Genomic DNA, 20,973 nt, shown 5'->3' on the forward strand with positions numbered 1-20,973 from the left:
TTGATCACGAAGTGCATTTTTTTTAAGATCTAAAGACAGAGTGTGCCTCTGTTGAGGGATGGGTCCCTCCCTCCCTCCCTCCCTCCCTTCCTTCCTTCCTTCCCTTTCTTCCTTCCTTTCTTTTTCTTTCTTTCTTTCTTTCTTTCTTTCTTTCTTTCTTTCTTTCTTTCTTTCTTTCTTTCTTTCTTTCTTTCCTTTCCTTTCCTTTCCTTTCCTTTCCTTTCCTTTCCTTTCTTAGATTTTATTTATTTATTTGACAGAGAGAGACAGAGGCAGGCAGAAGGAGAGGGAGAAGCAGGCTCCCCGCTGAGCAGAGAGCCTGAAACAGGGCTTGATCCCAGGACCCTGGGATCATGACCTAAGCCGAAGGCAGACGCTTACCCATCAGAGCCACCCAGGTGCCCCTCTTTCTTTTTTTAAAAAGATTTTATTTTTTTATTTGAGAGAGAGAGCATGAGCAGGGGGGTGGGGGCAGAGGCAGAGGGAGAAGCAGACTGCCCGCTGAGCAGGGAGCTCAAAGCAGGGCTCCATCCCAGGACCCTGGGATCATGACCTGATCCAAAGGCAGAAGCTTAACCAACTGAGCCACCCAGGCGCTCCAAGGAATGGGTTTCTAAAGAAGATGTGTTTTCTGTGGGACCCCACCACTACCCTGTCCTGTGTCATAAAATGGGAATTACCGGTCACTGCTCTCGGAGGCTCACATTCCTCATCTCCCCATTTGACAGGCTGCAGTGCGGCTTGGCACGTTCTCCTTACTTCAGTTCAGGTTGTTTCTCTCTCGCTTATCACACACAAATAAGTCGGGGCTGTTGCTTCTTGCCCTAACAACAGTTTTTGGTTTAATTTCCACCTGCGCCTCCTGCCCTGTCATTTCCTTGCACTGCTTGTGTGCGCTGGTGTCTGGCCTGCCTATGCCTCTGGAATCCAAAGTTATTCATTACGAGTAGATATGGGTTATTGTGTCTTGTTAGGTAGTTGTGCCCAGGAACACACTGAAATACACAAGATTTTAGTATGAATCACTTCCCTTTTATGCCTCCTTTATATCAGCCTTGGCATCGTGTTGACATAGAAGCGTTGGGAGATTATCATCTGTGAATTTCATTTCGGAAAATTAAAATGAAAGGAAGCATAAAATTGCTATCAAAACTAGAATGTGATAGCATGTTCACCAAAAGACACGTGCAAGAACGTTGGCAGCGGCACCATTTATAAGAATTCCAATCTGGGGACAATGGACTCTCCATCAAAGCCGAATGGATCCCTGAACTGAGGTGAGCTGCACAAGGGAACACTCCACCGTGAGAAGAACGGACGATTCAGCACTACCCACGGCAACGCAGGTGAATCCCAGGCGAACGTGCAGGTGTGTGAAAGAGACCAGGCGTGAAAGAGACCAGGCAAGGAAGAGTGTGTACGGAATGATATCATTTATATAATGTTCTAAAACCAGCACAACGGATCTGTTAGAAAGGACAGCAGTTACATTTGGGTGGTTTGAGACTGGATGAAAGCGCAAGGGAACTTCTGGGTGATGGTCACATCCTCTTTCTTGATCTGCTGTGTTCATTTTGTGAAAATCCATCAAGCTGTGCACTTATGTGCACTTTCTGGGTGTGTTGTGTTCATAGAGAGAAAGAGACATCTATATCATTATCTATATTTATCTGTGTGTAGTGTGGTGGGGGTTTTGTTTTTGGTTGTTTGTAAGTATTTGGCTGATACAATTGTGGATGCTGTCAAGTCCAAAACCTACAGGGTAGACCAGCAGGCTGGATACCCAAGGAAGAGCCAATATTGCACTTTGAGTCTGAAGGCAGTCTGCTGGTAGAATTCTCCTTTCCTGGAGGGAGAGGAGGGTCAGTCATTTTCTAGCAAGGCCTTCAACTGATTAAACGAGGCCCACCTACATTATGGAGGGTAATTTGCTTTACTCAGAGTCTACTGATTTAAATGTTAATCTCATCTTTAAAATACGCTCACAGAAACACTTAGAATAATGTTTGACCAAATATCTGAATCCTGCGGCCCAGCCAAAGTGACACGTAACAGTGCTTTACCTCAATAAAGTTATTAAGGGGAGCGGCCTTTGGACTGACGGGGTTGAGAACCACTAATTTAGTTGAAGCTCATCAAGGAATCCACATTATGATTACAGTCACCAAAGAGCCAGTTCTGCGTTAAATTGTGTGAGCAGAAGTATTGTAACTTGATTGAGGGAGGTGATTCTCTCTCTTTCTCTCTCTCTCCCTTTCTTTCTCTCTCTCTCTCTGCTGATTCGTCATGACTTGGAGAGTTTTGGTAATTTCTGGAGGCTACACCTTCACAGTCATTGAGGTCATCATTGGAATGATGTGGAAAAGGTAGTGGCCAAAGAGAATGATTGGCATGTGAAAGGGGCATGATTCATATAACAAAACAAGGCCTTCAGAAAATGGGTGATCTGAACCTGATAAAGGATATCTATGAAACCCCACAGCTAACATCATACTCACGGGCAAAATGCTAGATGTTTTTTTCCCTAAGGTCAGAAACAAGATAACCAATGATGTCTACTCTTGCCACTTTTATTCAACATTGTACTGGGGGTTCAAGTCAGAGCAATCAGTTAAGAAAAAAAAAAAAAAGGCATCCAGATCGGAAATAAATAAACCTATCTCTCTTTGTAGATGACATCATCTTATATGCAGAAAATCCTAAGAAACAAGTAGGAAGTTATTAGAAGTAATGAGTGAGTTCAGCAAGGTTGTAGAATGTAAGTTCAGTATACAAAAATCAATTGTATTTTTATACAATAGCAATGAATATTCTGAAATGAAATTAAGAAAAAATTTCAATGTGCAATAGTATCAAAAAGAATAAAATTTTTAGGAGTAAATTTAACAAAAGACGTGCAAGATGTATACTGAAAATTATAGAACATTGTTGAAAGAAGTAAAAGATCTAAATAAATGGAGAGACATTCCATGTTTATGGATCAAAAGACTTGATATTGTTAAGATGCTGATTCTCTCCAAAATGATCTACAGATTCAAGGCAATCTCCATCAAAATTCCAGTTGGCTTTATTTTTTTTTATTTTGCAGATATTGACAAGATGATCCTAAAATTCATATGGAATTGCAAGGGACCCTAAAGAGTGAAAACAATCTTGAAAAAGAAGAACTAAGTTGGAAGATTCACACTTCTCAATTTCAAAACTAAATACAAAACTAGTCATCAAGCCAGTGAGTGCTGGTATTAAGGATAAGATAGATCAAGCGAATAGATTTGGGAATCCAGAAACAAACCCTTGCGTTTACGGGCAGATGATTTTCAACAAGGATGCCAAGACCATTCAGTGGGGGAAAGAAGTCTTTCAGCAAATGATGGTAGGACAGCTGAATGTATAGATACACAACACACACAAAGATCAAGTAAAGTGGATCATAGACAGAAATGTAAGGGCTAAAACCATAAAACTCTTAGAGGAAAACATAGGAATAAATCTTCATGACCTTGAGTTAGGCAAAGCCTTCTTAGGTACGACACCAAAAGCACAAACGGCGGACCAAAAAAAATAGACACGTTAGATTTCATCACAATTAAAAACTTTTATGCTACAAACAGCATCATCAAGAAAGTGAAAAGATACCCAAGAATGGGAGAAAATATTTGCAAATCACAGAAAGGACTTGTATCCAGAGTACGTAAAGAACGCTCACAATTCATACACACAGTAAAAGACAAACAACTCAATTCAGAAATGGGTTAAGGATCTGAGTAGACATTCACCAACGAAGATACACGAGTGGCTAAGAAGCACATAAAAAGATGTTTAGCATCATTCATTATTAGGGAAATGTAAGTCAAAACTACAAGATACCACTTCGTACCCACTAGAATGGCTGTAATTTTTAGAAAGAGACAACATTAAGTGTTGGAAAGCATGTGGACAAAATGGAAATCCAACCATTGTTCGTGGGCATGTAACACAGTGCATTGGGAAAACAGTCTGGCAGTCTCTCAAAAGGTTTAAGATAGAGTTACCATATAATCCAGCAATTCCACTTCTAGGTATACACCCAAGAGAAATTAAAACCTAAGTCCACACCAAACCACGTACACAAATGTCCACAGCTGCGTTATTCACAAGAGCTTAAAAGTAGGAACGACCCAGATGTCCATCAACCAATGAATGGATGAATAAAATGTGGGAAATCCCTATAATGGAATATTGTCTGGCATGGAACAGAAATGAAGTTCTGGTGTGTGCTACCACATGCAGGAGCCGTGAAAGCATGATGCCAGATGAAGGAAATCTGTCGCAAAAGACCACATAGTGTATGATTCCATTTATACAAAATTTCCCGGACAGGGAAATCCATAGAGACAGAAAGTAGATGAGTGGTTGTGTCAGTTGGGGAAACAGTGTGGAGAGTGACGTGAGTGGGTATGGAATTTTTTTGGGGGGTGAAGTAAATGTCCTGAAAGTAGACTGTGGTGAGAATCAATAACTATGAATAAATTAAAAGCTATTAAATTGTGCACTTCAAATGGATGAATTTTATGACACATTGATCCTATCTCAATAACACTGTTTAAATAAATTAAAAAAAAAGGGTGAATCCTTGATTCCATGGTTAGAAATTTGCCCTGAAGCAATCATTGTCAACAGGCTCAAGATGTAGTTTATATCACTCGGAATTCAGTTGCGGGAAGCAGAAATTACGTTTACCACTTTATTTATTATTATTTTTTTATTTTTACAATTACCACTTTAACCCAAAAGGCATTTAATTCAGGAAGTTGGGTTCTTGCAAAACTACGGAAAGATCTGGAGAGTGGGCTGGGCCTCCAGGAATGACTCAAAAGGTCCCCGTCATACTGCCCACCCGTGGGAGCTGCTGCCTGTGCCATAACCCCGAAGCTTGGGACTGCTGTCTTCAGGAATTTGTCACATTAGCTTTAATGTAGGGATCAGGAGGTGATGATATTCTCATCACCCCCCTCCCCCGCCCCGGACACCCACAGGCTGGTGACTGGACACTGAGGCCATGCCTGCAGAAAATCCTAATGACTTTATGACCAGCAGGAAGCAGCCAAAGCAAGAAGGAAAGACCTGTGCCTCACGGTTGTCTTCCACGTCTCACATGCGGGCACTTAATGCGCATGACCTCACTGGTCTCCACACCTTAGCTGCAAGGGAGTCTAGGAAACACAGTCTTCACCCTTCCAGCCCCGGCGGTACAGGAAAGCATCTGGAAAGAGGTTGAAATGGATGTGGGATGGGCCAACCTACCATAACCAATGGCTGCAGGGATGACCAATGTCGACAGAGTGAAATATGGGACACGACCTAAATGTGCCACAAAAGGGGTTTGATAAATTAGGCTTCGTCTATTGGGTCACATTCTAGATAACCAATGAATGCACCGTAGAAATACACGTGTGACTTGAAAACTGTTAGACACACACTGAAAGATAACAGACGACAAGGTAGTCCTTACAGGCAGCTTTCACGAGAGCAGGAAGCACAGCTGTCCTGCCCACCTGTGCGTCCGGCGTGCCTGCGGCACGTGCTTGGACCAGAGCAGGTGCTCAGTAAACATTTGCTGGATGAGTGAAAGAGGTTCTATCCTTAATAACTATATGTAAGTGGAAATTTATTTATATGTACATAAACTTACAAATACACATAGACTTAAATATGATCTAGCAACACTGAAAGAAATATAAGAAAATGCTAACAATTGTTCTCTCTGGTGGTGATTTTTTTTTTAAGATTTATTTATTATTTGATAGAGAGCACGGGGGGAGGGGCAGAGGGAGAGGGAGAGGGAGAGAGAGAATCTCAAACAGACTCCCTGTTGAGCACAGAGCCCAATGTGGGGCTCGGTCTCGTGACCGGGAGATCACAATCTGAGCCGAAATCAAGAATCGGACGCTTAACAGACTGAGTCACCCAGGCGCCCCTACGATATTTGAAATGGCTTTTAGTTTCTTCTTTCAGCTCTTCTGTAGTTTATGCATTTTGGACAGTGAACACACAGTAATATCAATTAGCAGAAAACCACAGATGTTCATTTAAAACCACAGAAAGAAAACATGCCTGCCTTGTTTCTCTGTCTCCCTTAGGACCTAGCACAGAACTGGGCCCAGAGTGGACCCCAATTCATGCCTGGTGACCAAGGGAGTGCCCCTTCATTTGCCCCCTGAGGGATTTTTGGGTCTTTCTCACGGAACCCGAGGGAAGAGTTGAGCTTCTGAGATGATCCCGATTCTAGCATGGTGGTGCTTCTCCCAGCTAAAACTGGCCCAGTGCCAACGACGCGGGACTCTTCCCAAGTGCCTGTCTAGACTGCTTGTGGAGGCATGTCAATGCCACCAGCTGGGTAGGCCAGGCAAAGGCCCCATGGGGACTGGAAAGGGGTGTCTGTCCTTTTTCAGGGCTGCTCCTTGGTATTGTGTGGAGTTCCTCAGAGGATGGTCTATATCACCTTCACTTCTGTTGAGATCAGTCTATACCACCTTCACTTCTGTTGAGATCGGTCTATACCACCAACACTTCACAGCCGTTGAGATCTTAGGTCACATCAAGAGACCGGAATGAGGAGAGCGAGAGTCTCAGTTAGCTCTGTGCTACCCATAGCCACATCTGGGCGAGTGAGGCAGATTATGTTTCCCCATCTCACCAACAGCCAGCTTCTGCCTCACACTTTCTGCCAGTGGACAGGAGACCTGATCATGGCTGGCCTTCTTCTTCCTGGAGGCCTTGGTGAGGGTTGGGGGAAACCCCAGAATGCTTGATAGTCAGCACCTGCCATCACTTCATTTATCACACCCATTGACCAGATGAGAACACTGAATCTCCGAAGGGAAAGGGATATGGTCAGGGTCCCACCACCAGAAAAGGAACCTGTAGGGAGAGGGCTCCCGTGCCAGTCATGGCTTTCAGAGACTCCAGGGCAGGACTGAAGGGGAGAAACAGAGAAGGGGATGTCACAGAAGGATGGGAACTAGTCCTCTCGGGGAGAGTTTAGCTCACAGGATCTGCAAACATATCCCAGCCTCAGGCTCCGCCCACCTAGAGAGACCAGGTGGGAGAAAATGCTTCTGCCCCTGACCAGCTAGGGACATTATTTCCCACTTTGGCCACTATTTGTTCAACCTTAAAATCAGGCCCAGGGATCATGCTAATCTCTAAATTCAAGTTCTAAACTTCCGTGGTTAATAATTACACCATGATCTTGCCAAAACTCAGCCGTAACTGCACCACTCCTCACGGCTCCCTACAGCTTAAACTGAGCCTAGCATACAAGGCCCTTTGTGGTCTGGCTCCTCCTAAGCTCTCCAGCCTTGACATTCCTGACCCCCCCCCCCCCCCCCGCCTCCCCGAGGTCCAGCCATGCTGGTTGACTCCCTCTTCCCATGGGTTCTGCACACTCTTCCTCACCTCTGTGACTTTGCCCTTGAATGCCCAGATGGGTCCCTTTGCATGAAATGTTTCTCTTCGCCTTATCTGCCTGACAAACCCTTGCTCAGACTGCAAAACCCAGATTGTCACCTCCTCTGTGAAGCTTGCCTTGATCTGCCACACAGAAAGAATCCCTCTCGCATTTGAGTTCCCTGAGGCCCCAAGCCTTCCTCCACCACAACCCAGTTCTGTCCCAGCATTTGTGAGAATTACTGTTTCTATGGTGAGTGAATTATAACCTGTTTCCTCCACTGACCTGACCATTCCTCCACAGCAGGGGCTGTGTCTTATTTGTGGCTCAGTCCAGGAGGTGCTCAATACATGTTCAATAAATAAATTATCTAGTAAGTAAAGTCATCCCTAAAAAACCCCCAAAACCAAAAAACAACCCTCTGCAGTCTCTAACTCTCTATGGGTTTCTGGACAATGTGAGCCTCTCTGGGCCTCAGCACCCCTACCTATAAAATGGCAAGGCTGAACCTGCTGGCTTCTGAGGGCATGACCTACCTCTCCCCACAAGCTGCGATAACTCGGAAACCTTGGGGATGCCATTAGCTCACTTCAGAGCTAGTTAGCTAATGAGGAAATTGGGACACAGAAAAGTTAAGAAATCTCTAAGATAACACGGCATCTGATGTGTGTTGGCCAAATCTTCACCCTGTCATTATGGAGTTTCCTCCGAACTTACTACAGCCTACCACTTAGACGCAAAACCAGGCCCAGATAACCTCACCAGGAAAGGGCATCTCGGTCACCCTGTGGACCCAAGAGGGAAGATTCATGAAGGCCAAAGTCTTCTGGCCTCTGCCTTTCAGCAAACCCCAGTGGATGGCCTCTCTGCACACCAGCAATGCGATTCCAGTGGCTTTCTTGGAGCTGCTGGTCTAGAAAGATGCACTTTTCCCAGAGCCACTTAGGGCAGTCAAGTGGGGGTGGGGAGTGGAGGTGCCCTCTGCATTCCGCTGGCAGAATGTGTAAGAACACAGGGCCAGGACCTGTAAGAAAGGGACAGATAGAATGTGAACCCACCCTGCAGATCCCAGGGCCCATCCCAGCTCCCAAAGTCCCACCCCTGACTGTAGGCAAGCCCCTTGCTCTCTCTGACCCTCACCCTTCTCATCTGGAAATTGGGGGACAGAGCCATTCATCAGGCTGACAGAGGACCACCAGAGAGAATGACAACGAGGGTCCTTGTGCAGCCAGCTGGGGCTGGAAACAAACCCACAAAAAGCAGTTAGGTGCACACATGGCCTCCATGCAGAGCTGGCACGGTCGGGGCTTGGTGACACCGGCATCCCCTCGCACGTGCCCAGGGGAGCACGTGGAATCAAGGTCCTCCAAGCCCCCGGGAATGAGAGATGTCATAAACACAGCCGCCGCGTGCACGGCTTTCCCTGGCCCCATGCTGTCCCAGCCACTAACTCATCGTTCCTGAGGCTGGGGGGTAGCTGCTCCCATGGCGGCCATGTCTGGGGAGAGGAAACAGGTGCAGAGATGGGAAGACACCTGCATAAGGTGGTCCCCTCCAGCGGCCCTGCTCTGGGCTCCCCGATCAGCCTGGATGCTGCCCTGAGCACCCAGGGACGGTGGTGGCCTGCGATGGAGGTAGGTCCTGAGGCAGGATTTGTCCTGACCTGAGATGGGGCAGCGATCACATCCCTCTCTCCACTTCTCCATCTCCCAGCACGCCAGCAGCCAACCGCCACCAGGAAACGACTGGGTTAATCTCCTTTGAGCCCTCAAAAAAAAAAAAGAAAAAAAAAAAAAGACCCCAACCTGTCAGGTCTTATTTAGAAACCTGAACACTCTAAAAATATTGACAAAGCAAGGGGGCTGCATCCGAGAGAAGATTCTCCGTGAAAGGGGCGATGCTAATCCAATGTGACGGGTATTTTTATCTTAGGCCGGAAAAGCAGAGAGTGCAAATTGCTCCTCTGGGGGTCAGCCCGCCGGGTGCAGGCTCGGGAAGCCCTCTGCGGGGGCTGCCACAGAGTGAGTGCTGGATTCCCCTCCCCCCCCCAGCTCTATTTCCCTGAAATTGTTTATCAGAAGACCAGGGCTTGATGACTCTGCTCTTTCAGTCAGAGCGTGTGGAAAGCACAGACTCTAGGAACACCGGAAATTCATTATCTGGTCCAACTTTGTCATTTCGCAAGTGGGCAAACTGAGGCTGGAGGAAGGGAGTGAAGCCTTGATTCTATCAACCAACAATCAAAGAACATTGGTTAGAACCTGCATGGAGCTGCTCCCCTCCCACGCCCGCGCCCAGGGATTTAGAAAGACGGCTGTGGTTCCCTTCATGACTCTGATTTGGATTCAAGTTCCCACTGTGTGGCCCAGGGCCGGTTATTTAGGCTCTCTGAGCCTGTGGCCTTGGTAAAATGAGGACAATAATCCCTAAACCCCACAGCGTTGTGGGAAGTACAGGAAGGAAATGTAGGTGCACCCGTTCAGCTCTTTGGTTGCATCAACAGGCACAGGCTCAGGGAAGCTTAACATCCAAAAACTCAGTTGGAAGGACATGGGGACAGCTCACAGGTATCTACCCAAAAGAAGAGGCAAAGTCCCAGGAGAGGATCTGATTGGCTGAGTTTAGATCCCAGGCCCGCCCTTTGCTTCAGTTGGCCGGGCTACTGATGGACAGCCCACTAAGCCAATAGAAAAGGGCAGTTACTCAGAAGCAAACCAACGGACATCTGTACAGAAAGGGGTCCTTGAACTTGCGGAGACCCGCGTGCATTGGAGTTTATTATCCTGGACACGAAGGTCTGCCCTTTCAGGAATGAGGTCAAACTTCCCACCTCCTGTGACATTGAGACATGGTGACTGCAGGCCCCCTCGGATGGGAAGGTCTGGTTTCAGACTAACTGGGTCACGCGGAGGGTTGCTTCAGACCTCCAAGCATTCAGTTGGGGCAGTCACTCCAGTGGCTCATTGAAGGAGGGAGAGACAAGTGGTCAGTTGGGCCAAACAAGTGTTCGATTTAGTCAGACAAGCTCAGCCAGGGCCCTAGACGTTCATTTATTTTCCTGAAAGAAAGTGTGTTTGATTCTTATTGACTGAACTGGGTGTGTCCCGCAGACACAGCCTGTGACTCAGCCTAAGGGGGTGGGGGTGGGGCAGAGATGCTGGGGAATGCTGCAGAATCTGGTTCCTCATCCCGCAGCTCTCCAGCAGCCCCAAAGGGGAGCTTAGCAGGCATTTACCCCAAGGCTTACCTCCCCTTGCATGAAATTCTAGCAATATTGCTTATAAGCATGGACTTCTGAGCTCCCATTCTGCCCCTCCCAAGCCGTGTGACTTTGGGCAAGTCCCTTCACCTCTCTGACCCTCTTTTCAACTAAGTAAAAGATTTTGGAGTGTGTGTGTGTGTGTGTGTGTGTGTGTGTGTGTGTGTGTGTGTTGGGGGTGGTGCTCCAGAAGCATCGTAAGACATAAGCAGGGCTGTGGAATAAGCGGAAAAGCAGTGTACAGCCCTTGAAATTCTGAAGTTCAGATGTGGGAACTTCTGTCATGGATTTCCTCTTTATACATGTACGGTGTTTGTGGTCTTGATTTTGTTACGTTTGTGCCAATATTGACAAAGGTATTTTATGGGTTGGTTGTGGACTTTTTTTTTTCTTTTTTGACACATTTATTTTCTCGTTTATCTCTGTCTGTATTTTTTCTACGAACTTTGCCAGAGTTTCTTTGTTTGAGAGTATTTCCATTTTATAAAAGTTTATAAAAGTAAAATGGGTTGTTCTTTTCTTCTGAAAAATCGGTCTTTAATGACCTCAAGGACATGTAAAAACATTTCCCCACTTAACACTTTTCTCAACTTCCAGGGAATACTGAAACCACTTTTAATCACTGCTGCCCACCCTCCCAGTCACGGCCCCCAAAGCCCCTCCCACCACTGTCAACAATCTGGAGTGAGTTTTCTCAACCCTTCTGTATACTTACATTGACATACTTTACATATATTTCCTTATTTGTTCTCATAGGAAGCGAACAGCCACGTGGAAGTCGTCCCCCACAAAATACCCTGCCCTTTCCTCTCTTTGCTCAGCATGATGACTTGGAATTGCTGCCACGGCTGTGCGCAGGGCACTGCCTCTTCCTTTTTCCAGCTGCCGCCATCCCCCCTTGCTGGGCACTTAGGTTGTGGCCAATTTTTGCCATAACAAATGATAGTGTGTAGACCCTCCCCGTCCATGCCCCTCGGGCACACACGTGAGTGTTTCTGTGAGGTTCTTGATGGGAGAATGGGGTACTATTTGCCAAGGATTTCAAAGCTCTTTCTTGACTTTGTGTTTTTAGAACAAGCCCTATTTTTAACAATCATGCTACTGAGATATAATTCATACCCGAGACCAGTCATCCATTTCAAGTACGCAGTTCAGTGGGTTTTGGTAAATTCGCAGATTTGTACAACCATCACCAAATCTGATTTGAAAACGTTTTCTTCACTTCCCCCCAAAGAAACCCCAGACCCGTTAGTACTGACTCCTCAAGCCCCTCTCCCTCTGGCTCCTGACAACCATGAGTTGTCTGTGTCTGTGTCTCCGGATTGCCCTCTTCTGGGCGTGTCATGGATATGAAATCACACAATATGGGGTCTCCTGTGACTGGCTTCTTTCACTGAGCATAATGGTTTTGAAATTATCCATGTCGTATCATGTGTCAGCCTCTCAGGCCTTTTTATGGTCAAATGATCAACCACCCTTTTTGACTGCTTATTACCTACCAGGCGTGGTGTGAGTCCTCACAGGAAGCCCATGAAGGGTCCCTGCTATGATTGAACCCGTTTTACAGATGAGGAGGCCGGGGCCTGGGAGGTGCCGCGACTTACCCCCATCACACGGGAAAGTAACCGGCGGAGCTGGAGATGAATCCGGTCTCGTGAGCTCCCAGGCCCGGGTCCTCCGAGCTGAAGCACATTGCTACCACAAGAAGCGAGAAGGGAGTGGAACGTGTCGCGTGGGCTCAAGGTGCAGCTCACAAAGGGGCTTTCACTCACAGGATGCCCCTGGGTCACTGTCGTGAGGGCCGATGAGTGCCCTGGGCGGCTGGACAGCGTGAGCTGGACTATTTTCCCAAGGCCGACGGCCCCAGGCATTGCTGCCGTCCCAGCTCCTGAGCCATGTCAGGTGCCTTCTTCTCCCTCTCTCTCTCTCTCTCTCTCTCTCTCTGTCTCAGCACCTCCTCTAGTGCTTTTTCTCTCTGATCCTAATTTCTCAACTTCTAATCTTTGGGGGCGGTTACATGAGGCCAGAATGTTACCTCTTCGTTAGGACCGTCTGCCAAGTAAATGATAATGGGTTGTGAGCCCAGGCTGAAGAGGGTTTTCCCATGAGTACAGCAGATCTTGCTGCCTGAAATGGTCAGGACTCCACTCTCCCAAAGTCCTGCAACTCTCCGCTCCCTGGGGTGTCTGGAGAGTTCACAACTGAAACCACTTAGCGGGGACAACAATAATAGAACTGACTTTCTTCTTGGGAGGGGCTTTCGCTTCCTCTTCGGATCTCCTCCTCGTAGCCCAGCGGGCTGGGGGTTTGGAGTCTCTTTTCCCAGGAGACTAAGGCTTGAGGCCACACGGCCAGTGAGAGGGGGCCGGGGTTGGAGCCTGGGCCCGTGGGAGCCGGGTCAGCCCCTGCCACACCAGCTCACCCCTGGTCCCATGCTGCACGCCTCATGTCCCACCCTGCTCCCTGAGACAACGCAGTACCCCACTGCGAGTTAAATAAAAGCAGCTTTCTACCTTTTCAAAATTGGGAGCAGAGGTACAGGGCGAGAATTCACGTTTGTATAGTGTTCGGAGGCTCCGCTCCAACTCTTCTGTGACTTGCTGTGTGGCCTGGGGAAAGTCGTTGCCCCCCCAAGCTTGGCAGGGGGTCTCCTACTCCTGGGATTGTAGGAGATGTAAATTGGGCCCAAACATCTCATTTCGGAGGGACACAGCAAGAATGGAGACAGGCCCCAGCACCACAGCCTGGCTCCTGGTCCTGCCGTGGGCAACTGGCACCCTACATCCTGCCAGTCAGGGCTCTGGGGTTAGCCCAGGCTTGAACAAGTCTCTCTCTCCCTCTCTCTCTCTCTCTCACTACCACAGGTCACTTACTCACTCAACAAACATTTATTGAGCAGATGGGTGGAGGGAGACGGATGCCCACACTGGTCCTGCTTCACGGCAGGCCGTGACAGTGCCCTGCGTGGGAGGGAAAGGAAGTCCTGCTGTGGATGGGCTCCAGGAGGGGGTGGCGTTTGGGAAGGGCATAGAGCCTGGGTGAAACTTCGAGAGGTGGAGAGGGGAGGGCATCCCAGGCAGAAGGTGCAGCTCGAGCAAAGGCCCAGAGGCAGGTAACCTTGGGGTGTGTCTGGGGCCAGTGGTGTGCCTGGTGAGGCTGGAGGGCGCAGATGTGGGCAATGCGGTTGGAGGGTATGTTGGGCCAGATCTGTAGGGCCTTGAATGCCAGGTGAAGAGCTCACCTTGCCCCTGAGGTATTTCAGCAGGGAGGGGTCCACGCAGACAGCTCCTCAGAAGGCTCCCTTTGGCCCCATGGCTCCCCCTCATCATCAGAGCAGCCCTGTGAGGTCTGGGATGTGATTCCTGCTTTCACAGAAACAGAAACCGAAGCCCCACCAAGGGGAACTAAAGTGCCCACAGTCATAGAGCTAAGGGGCATTGTGAGGGCAGAGCTGCAGACAAGATGGCCGGGTCAGTTTTTCCATCTGTAAAATGGACACATTGGGAGGGCCCTTCCCAGTCAGGCACTCTGCTCTCTGCTCCCCACTCCCAGGCCACCCGGATCCTAGACCCAGACGGGCCACCCCTTGAAAGGTCATGCCTGTGCCTTGACATTTTCCCTAAGTCCCCTGTCCTAACACCCCTACCTCACCCCATCCCACCTCAGGGGAGTCTGGCCCTGCCCTGCCTGGGCTCCCTCATGCCAGACACTGCTCATCCGTCATTAGTCACCATCTGGTAGAAAAATTGAGGCCTTTGAATGCCCTATCATGGTCCCACCCACTACTGCCCTGCCCTCCCCACTCCTCCCAGCTCAGCCACCCAGGGCCATCTCTGGCCTGGGGCTCCCTTGTCCTTGGGGAATGGCTGAGCTCAGCCAGGGCCTGGGAGCCCAGCTGTGCTGTGTGACCTCGGGCGGTTTACCCAACCTCTCTGAACCTTATTCTTTTCTTCCTTTCCTTCCTTCTTTCCATTCTTCCTTCAACTCTCTCTGACTCATCCTCCCTCTCTCATGTCACAAACATTTATTAAACCCATACCAGACCCCGTGGCTCAGGAGCACAGACCACTGCCCTTGGAGGCCTCACTTGCCAAGAGCTGTCGGACTGAACATGACCCAGGCCCCTGAGACCCCCAGCCCTGGGGAATGGGCGGGATAGGACTGCCCTCTGAACCATGGGAAAGCCAACACAGGCTTTTGAATCAAGCCCGGGTTCCAAGCCCCCACTTCCTGACTGTGTGACCTTGGCCAAGTCACTTCACTGCTCTGAGCCCCAGTTTCCTTATTTAACAAATGACAAAACCCATATTGTGAGATTTAAATGCCAATTCTGGCTGGTAAGGGGTTAATCAGAAGTTCTAAAACTTCACCTTTGTCTCTACCTTGAGGCTTGGAGATCCCTATGGAGGCAAAGGACTGATCTTTCTAATGGTGGGGTTTAGGCATCGGTCAGTGAGCCTGGGTACAAGACTTACGTGGGATGCAGGGAATTCTTCTGAGCACTTCTACCCCAAACAGTCTGCATTGTCTGCAACCCGCTTTACTTACACATAAAGACTGTCCCTTTTATGGGGGAAGGGGAGTCCTGATTCCTGATGGCATCGTTATTAAGTAGTTTTAGGTAATGTTTACTGAGCCCTTACTCTTGTGCCTGGTACTGAACAGACGTTATCCATTTTGTAGAGGAGGAAACTAAGGCTCAGAGAAGCCTAGTAACTTGCCCAGAGTCAGACAGCCAAGAGTGACCTCAGATGCTCCCCATTCAACCACCGCACGGTCCTTCTCCTGCACAGGATGACAAAGGCCCTACTTACACTCTTTGAGGACCTTGAGCCCATTATCACCCTCTCTGGGTCTCTGTTTTTCCTTTAGTAAAATGGAGTTTTGAATCCTTACGTGTCCAATAAGGTAAAACAAGGCAGGGTTTCCCGGCCCTTCTGAACAGACAGGAAAACTGAAACCCAGAGTCGGAGGGCAAGGGCCCCTGATCGTCAGGCAGAATCCTCGTCTTTAGGCCCAGCCTGGGCTCTGGCCCCTGCCTGCTATTTCCTGGAAGCCAGTCCTGACCCCAGCTGGCCCTCGATTGCTCAAGTGACTGCATCACTCAGGTGACCACAGTTCTCTGGAAAGCGGAGAGGAAGGAAGCAGAGAGAGGGGTCCAAGTCGGGGACAGGCCCAGGGCTCTGTGCTAAGTCCATACCAGGAACAACCTGGTGGGTATTCTAATAAGACTCACGTGGGTTCCTGTCCTCCAGGGAGTTCCCAGAGGTCACAAGGGAAATTATAGCAAGTAAAGAAGAACCTATCGTTTCCAAGTGGAAAAGAATGGGGAAAAGCACAAGACACCCTTTCAACGGGGGCAGGGCCAATACTTGTAGAAACACACAGCCTGCAGAATTCCTTCTGCAAAGCCTGACTGTCCCCAGGCCTCCTGTTTCTCTTTGAGGTCCCTGTTCCTCGCGGCCAGGTTTTGGGACACTGACATCTTTGTTCCAAAACTCAGGGACCCCAGTTGTCAAGCGCTCATTACCTACTAGGTGCTCAACCTGTCATTTTAGCAGGGTCTTACTCCAGGCCTGTAAAGGAGGAATTCTTGCCCCCATTTTGCAGAGGGGAAAACTGAGGCCTGGAGAGCCTATTTTATACTGTGGCCACACAGCTGGTCAGGGTCAGAGTGGGAACACAAAACCCGGTTTCTCGACTGATGTCCACTCACCCTGCTTCTTCCTCTGAGCTCTTGGCCAGCTGCAGGAAACAGTTTTTATAATGATATCTGTAAAATGGGGGACAATTACAAGGTTTGCTCACACGAGTTTGTTCGCTAAGACCCCAGGCAGAGCCCACTGCGCCCGGGGACGAACATCCATGAAAGCACCATGGGCTTATTCCTCCTGTGTTACACAGGAATGGAAAGGCAGGCCAGTTTGGTAGGCCAGATCCACCAATAGATACGGAACTTGTTCCAGAAAAAAAACGGGGGGTGGGGGGTGGGGAGGCCTACAGGCCCCAGTCTCTCCAGGGGCCCTCTCTGCTCAGGCCTCGGGGTGGGTAAGAAGCATAGGTGGCCAGGGAAGCAGAGAGACCAGGATGGGCACAGCCAGGGTGCTGGGTTCCAGGGGTCAAAGGCTGAGTCCCTGCAAGTCTGGCTTTGGGCCCTTCTGGCACACAGTGGGTCTGCAAGGAAGCTCAGTGGAGGGAGAGAGGAGGGAGGGATGGGGGGTGAATGGGAGGATGGCTGGATGATGAGGGGGACGGAAGCATGGGTGGGAGAGGCTGATTACCAGAGCTGGGCTGCAGGAAGGGGTGGCAGTGTTTCTGCCTTTGTGGCCGTGTCTGTGTGTCTGCGTGTGGGTCCCTCTCAGAGGATCTGCAGGTGTGTGTGTCTCTGGGTGTCCTGATCTGCTTTTGCATCCACACCTGATGCTGTGTCCGTGTCTGTGAGGTCTGTCTGTGTGTGTCTGTGAGCTGGCTGCCTCTGGACACCTGCTGACCTGTGGGGGGCCCTGGGGGGGACCTGTCCTTGTGTGTCTGGCTGTATCGATGGCTTGGTATTTGCAATTTTGATCTGATTTGCATCCATGTCACCGGGTCTCTGTGCCCAGGTTCGTCTGCTGTATCTGTTGCAGTGTGTGTCACTGAGTGTCCCCATCCTATTGTCTCTGACTGTGTGCTTGTGTCGCTGCATCTGTATCCATATTTGAGTGAGAGAGAGTGTGTGTGTGCGTGTGTGTCTTCTTGACCGGGGTAGACCTGTCTGTGTATCCAGGTAAGCTGTGTCCTGGTGCAGCTCTGTGTCTGTCCCTGCACGTGTCTGTTTCTGTGCCCAAGCGTCTCTATTACCCAAGGTCTGATTAATGTGCCAGGTGTGTCTGTGGGTCCGGGTCTCATTGTGTATCCCCGTCCGTTGCGTTCTCAGCCTTGATATCTGTCCGCTCCTGCAGGGGGCGCCCTTGCCCAGCTGCCGCTCCCTTCCTCCCTCGGGCTCCTACCCCTGAGGGCACCCTAACTGGCTGAGAGCAGCAGAGAGCCGGGCCCAGGCTGGGCAAAGGTGGCCCCACCAGGTCTCCGCCTTCAGGCACGCCCCGCCCCCTGCCCGCCCAAAGAGGGCTATAAGTTCACGGCTCTCTCTGCGGCGGCAGTGCATGCCTTCAGTGGCCTTCAGTGGTCGTGCTTGGAGGGTCCAGCCACCAGTCAGAGGAAGAGCCACCGCCACCACCTGACCATGGCCGAGGGTGAGTCTCAGGGTCAGCGCTGCCACCACTCAGGCGCCCTGTGCCTGGCCATCCCTCCCTGGTCTCAGTGGTCCTGCCTGGGCAATTTGGGGGGGGGAGGTAAACACCTGGCCAGGGGTTCAGTCCCTCAGTCCCCCAGTCTGGGAGCAAAAGGAAGGCTGGGCTGGGTGAGGAGTGCCTGGCTCGCAATGGTGGCTCAGCTTGGGCCCTCACTTTCCCCATCCCCGGGGCATAATCGTTAACCCCTGCCTCCCTGGATCCGGTGAGGCAATGAAACGTGAAGATGTGTTGTAAACTGTAAGGTCCTGGGCTAGTGGACCATTGTCACTTGTCCTCAGTCACTTAGTGGGGCTGGGTCCCATGCAGCTGTGCAGATGGGTCTGGCCCGGCCTCAGAACACTCAGCTTTGGTTAGTCCCTGCCAGCTCGGAAGAGGTGTGTGCGTTCTCGCTCGTGGTGTGCAAGCCATGCCTGGGAGACTGCTGGGCCCCGGGCCAGAGAAGAGGGTCCAGCACCCTATGGGGGACTGGGCTGAGAGCAGACAGTTTCTCTATGGTCCTGCCAGCCCTCGAGCTCTGCAACGCTGGTCTTTGGCCACTTGTTGATTCTCAGTGTCCCCTCCTGTAAATGGACGGCACTGCGGCTCTTGGTACATCCGTGAGGGCCAAGGGGAGTAGAGAAGGGGTCTGATTAATTTCTTACCTGCTCCACCCATGCCACGGACGGACACACACACACACAGACACACACACACATGCGGCAGCACTTCTGTCCCAGGGGAGGGATCTCTGCAGTGGAGGTTGTCAGGCACTAACGTTGCTGGACCCCATGTCCCGGCTAACTCTTGGGTCCAGTCCATTTGGAGATGGCCTCTGCATGCTGCAGCCCCCAGAAGGAGGTGCAGGGGGAGGGGATGTGAAGAGGGATGTGGGGCACGTGGAGAAGGGAAGAGAGGGAGGAACCGTGGACCAGCCTGACTTGCTGTGTGACCTCAGGCCACCTTTGTCCCTATCAGGGATCTGGCGTCCCAACACATGGGATCGAAAACCAGCTTAGCACTGGCTGTAATGGGTGACCCAGGTGGCCACTAGTCTGCAATGCATTTTCCCATCCCTGTCCCCAAGAGAGGCTCCGTGGCGCTGGGGGACCCGGGAGGTACCACTTGTGATGAGCCAACTGCCCTATTACCCCAGTGGCCACTCCCTACAGTGGTCCCACTGGCCTGCAAGACATCAGGTCCTTTCTCAGGGCAGAAATCCTATGATCCTAGAGCTCAGTGTTTCTGCACCTTTGGAGCTGGGCATGGGTTCTGGAAATCCTTCTCCAGACAATAGGCCAAGAAAGCACCCCACCTGCCCCAGCCCAGGAACCGACCATCTCTCTATGGTCTCCCAGAGGGCCCATGGGGGTCTCTTTCCTGCTTAAGCTTTCTGGAATAGAAGTTTCCAAAAACAATGTTTCCTTACCCCAGCAGGCCAGCAGGAAGTTCTCCGTGGTGGCTGATGTGGAGGTCTCTCCTGCTCAGAGTGCAGAGGGGGTCAGCTTCCTCAGGCCGCCTCCCACGCCCAGAACAACGCGGGAGTGGGAGGGAGGGGAAGGAAGGAGTGGGGGGATGGCGAACAAACCCTGAGCTGTGAGTGAGGGGGTTTCCAGCACAGGCTCCAGAAGCCACAGCCTTGGATTCAAATCCCGACACCGCCGCTTGCCATGGGACCTGGGGCCACAGACTATCTCCGTCTGCACAGTCGAGGTGGTGGTGGTAGTGGCCGGGTGGGTGGGAAGGCTCTGAGGTTTAAGCCGAGATAAAGCCATGTCAGAGCCCTCCCTCAGCAGTCACTGGACACTTTGGGATCTTCCACGGCAGAAGCCAGGGGACCTGGGTCGATGTCCCCGTGGAAGGACCCACTTGCTGGGTGACTTGGGGCAAATCCCTGCCCCCGGCCTCAGCTGGACCCCGTACTCTCCAAGGACCCCGCCATGCCGAGTGTCCGCCTGGCCCAATCTCCCCACCCACGGTCTTCCTAATCGTGACCTTGAGCTTGCCAAGATTTGTGAGGTTTGCACTTCCCTCAGACCTCCTCCCGCCCACCCCCCTGCCTCCGCCCTGGTCTTCAGCTCCCTCTAAAGCTATAAATAGAGCTTTCACGTATCAGACCTGCCCTGGGCCAGGCCTTGGGGGAAGGGTGCCCAGCATCCTCTCCTAGTCCTCACAGGAGACGTTTGAGACTTCGGCGGAGGTCCAGAGAGGGACAGAGACCTGCCCAGGATCACAAAGCAGCACAGCGGGACCAAAATGTAGGTCCAGAAGGCTCCAAACCCCGGCATTTAAAAACTTGTTTATTATGGGGAATACTGAATGTACCAAAGTAGAGAGAAGCTTAAGAATCGTTTTTTAAAAATCAGGATGCGAAGGGGCCGAAATGTCTCTTAAGTTTCTCTTAACCTGCAGTTTCTCCCTTCAGCGATTTTTTTCCCCTTGCAATTTATTTGTTAAGGAAAGCGGACCCTCTGCCTATTGTCTCCAGAGTGTGCGTTTCTGTCGATTGCATCCTGGTTCTGTGCTGAACGTGGTCCTCAGGCCTCCGTATTTCCTATACATCGAAAATGGAAACTAAAAGGCAAAGCCCGTGTAAATAACGTACACCAAATACTGCTCCCCACCTCGTCTTTACCTAAAGAGCCCTTTAATACGGACGGAACAGCTCGTGTTGAATTAAGCAGCTAACGGGCCAGGCACCGTGCTGAGCGGTTCACAAAAGTCCTGGGGCCAGATGAGGAAAGTGACGCCCGGAAAGGGGGCTTGCCTGAAGTCATTTGGCTGGAAGGTGGCAGAGACCTCTCCCAACACGCCACAGTGGGCATGACCTTGTGACTGAGAGCTGGGGACATACGGCTGGCTAGCCCCAGGATGACAGGGCGGGGCGGGGGATTGGGAGCGGGTAGGGCTGGTAACCATTATCTAGAGAGGGCTGGCTTCTGGATGACCCCGGGGGGTCCCCACGTCCAGGGAGCCCCGGGGTCACGGCTGGCTGAAGGAGGCCACCATGGCTGACA

At 50.5% G+C, this 20,973-nt stretch overlaps 1 protein-coding gene and 1 long non-coding RNA gene across 4 annotated transcripts in view; one reads left to right on the forward strand and one right to left on the reverse strand.

The window, feature by feature from the left end:
- Positions 1 to 3,138: 3,138 nt before the first annotated feature.
- Positions 3,139 to 19,939, reverse strand: LOC123796976 (uncharacterized). 3 transcript variants are annotated; one of them, XR_015720912.1, is made up of 5 exons: positions 19,386 to 19,939; positions 16,405 to 16,461; positions 9,093 to 9,196; positions 8,192 to 8,453; positions 3,139 to 6,955 (listed from the first exon to the last, which is right to left on the reverse strand). It is a non-coding gene; the product is annotated as an uncharacterized LOC123796976 (long non-coding RNA). The 3 variants fall into 3 exon arrangements; XR_006780848.2 differs by lacking the exon at positions 3,139 to 6,955 and having other exon boundaries at positions 7,378 to 8,453; XR_015720911.1 differs by lacking the exons at positions 3,139 to 6,955; positions 16,405 to 16,461 and having other exon boundaries at positions 7,378 to 8,453.
- The window catches only part of TGM2 (transglutaminase 2), a 31,195-nt gene continuing 27,986 nt past the window's right edge, over positions 17,765 to 20,973 (forward strand). The window contains exon 1 of the mRNA XM_045804600.2: positions 17,765 to 17,920. Within this exon, the coding sequence (XP_045660556.1) occupies positions 17,911 to 17,920 (10 nt within the window). The 5' untranslated portion in view covers positions 17,765 to 17,910. The remainder of the gene's footprint in view (positions 17,921 to 20,973) is intronic.

Source organism: Ursus americanus, chromosome 22 (genome assembly GCF_024610735.1).
Source record: "Ursus americanus isolate L20-20 chromosome 22, mUrsAme1.1.p, whole genome shotgun sequence".
Classification (NCBI taxonomy): Eukaryota; Metazoa; Chordata; class Mammalia; order Carnivora; family Ursidae; genus Ursus; species Ursus americanus.